General features: G+C 46.7%; 1 protein-coding gene across 1 annotated transcript; it reads left to right on the top strand.

Annotated features, from left to right (window-relative positions):
- The first annotated feature begins 217 nt into the window (after positions 1-217).
- Positions 218-1,651, top strand: id3 (inhibitor of DNA binding 3). The gene is made up of 3 exons (XM_032548101.1): positions 218-631; positions 910-984; positions 1,282-1,651. The coding sequence occupies exons 1-2, from the start codon at positions 335-337 to the stop codon at positions 961-963; spliced, it is 351 nt and encodes a 116-aa protein (XP_032403992.1). The 5' UTR covers positions 218-334; the 3' UTR covers positions 964-984; positions 1,282-1,651.
- Positions 1,652-1,862: the final 211 nt, after the last annotated feature.

The following is a 1,862-nucleotide window of genomic DNA, read 5'->3' as shown; positions in this document are numbered from 1 at the left end:
TTATCCATATCAAATAAAGAAAGCACCTGAAGAAGATCGCTAACACACGGAGTGACAAACCCCTTCAGGCATCTCATCCAAATTTCCTCATTCCTGATACTCCATCCACTACGTACGTTCAACCAATCAGCGCGCACCTCTTTTTCGCGCTCGCCAATCACAACGCGATGCGAAACGTGGGCGGTTCGTAGGCGTCCGCGACGTATAAAAACGTAACTGTACGCCGCTGTCACATCGCTGTAGCTGATCCGAACGCGAACCCGAAGGAAAGTACCCGAAACTCACAGCGAGGACAACCAGCCGCGGCGTCTCCCCATCGCTTTATCGTCCCAGCATGAAGGCCATCAGTCCCGTCCGCTCGGTGAGGAGCTGCTACAAGGCCGTGTGCTGCATCTCGGAGCAGAGCCTGGCCATCGGCCGGAATAAACACCCGTGCGTGGATGAGTCTGTGAGCGCGCTGTGCGACATGAACGACTGCTACTCCAAGCTGAAGGAGCTGGTGTGCATCCCGCAGAACAAGTCGGTGAGCCAGGTGGAGATCCTCCAGCACGTCATCGACTACATCTTCGACCTACAGATCGCGCTGGAGGCGGAGGACGCGTCTGCGCCGGAGATGGTTTTATCCATAAAGGTGAGGGTTAGATGGAGGGGATGGTGGGCTGCAGGGTGGGCTCGTTTTCAACATCCCCAACAAAACGCACATGGAGTCTCAGTGTGGATCTTAAGCTTCTGTTTCGCACAGGATGGAGCTTTTTTCTGCTTCTGTTCTATTTTAAACTGTCTGTGGTCCAGAGGCTGATAGTGATCTTTTGTGATTGCACCTCATCTCTGACATCTAAGCTATTCTTGTACCAATTTGTCACATTCTGCCAGCTGCTAAAACTCTTTTTCTTTCTGCTTCTCATCCAGGCTGCGGATATTACTCGCAATTTCTCCAAAGAAGAAGAACGATTGTGCCATTAGGATGCGGATGGAACAATACTGGTACGCATCATACATCTCCATAAAGAAACTTGTTTTAAATAAATCAGTCATAGCGGGGCACAAGTTGTGTTTTTAATGCGAAAGGAAATAAATCCAGATCAAACTGTGTGCTAAAAGTACATTCAATGTGCAGCCAATTAAACAGGCCAGTGAGCGTGGAGCGGATTCATTGCTATCTGCCTGGGGTTAATGAAAGTTCCATGCTAGGCGCCAGTCTGTCTGCTCCCCTCTGCAGGGAGGGAGGAAGGGAGGGAGGCAGAGATCTGACTTCACTTTTCTTCCTTTCTCTCCATGCAGGTGCAGGGAAACACATGTCTCCACTTCACTCCGGGCAAGAGGACAAGAGGGGCAAAAAAAAAGAAAGAAAGAGAGAAAGAAAAAGGAAAGGGGGGATAGGTATTTGAAAAAGAGGTAGAAGACAGAAGAGGAGGCGGAGGGTTTAAAGACAGAGGAAAGAAGAAAACATTGAACTGTTTCTGGGATGAGTGGGGATCAACAGCAGCAGTGCATGAGCAAGAAAACAGAGACTCATTCTTTGGCTCCTGGACAGATAAAATCAACACACCAAAGCAGAGGAATTGGAAACTGAAAGCGATGTGTATGTCTTCCCTTCATAAATGCAGTTTCTTTTAGAAGAAGTGAAATATTTATCCTTTTCTCTTTTTTTTTTTTTTTTTTTACATTTTTAATGCATTCCAAACATCACTTCCCATCTGAAATGATCTGCACCAAGTCCTCACCCTCCTTCAACCCCCAAGACAGATTGTTTGTCTGTTAAAGCATGTGTACATATCTGATGTGGGTTTGTAAGATGTGAGTCATTTTGGATGTTTTTTTTTTTGTTGTTGTTTTATTTTTTAACGGGACTTTTAGCTGAT

This window comes from Xiphophorus hellerii, chromosome 19 (genome assembly GCF_003331165.1).
Source record: "Xiphophorus hellerii strain 12219 chromosome 19, Xiphophorus_hellerii-4.1, whole genome shotgun sequence".
In the NCBI taxonomy this organism is placed as follows: Eukaryota; Metazoa; Chordata; class Actinopteri; order Cyprinodontiformes; family Poeciliidae; genus Xiphophorus; species Xiphophorus hellerii.
This window is presented reverse-complemented; position numbering and strand designations above follow the sequence as displayed.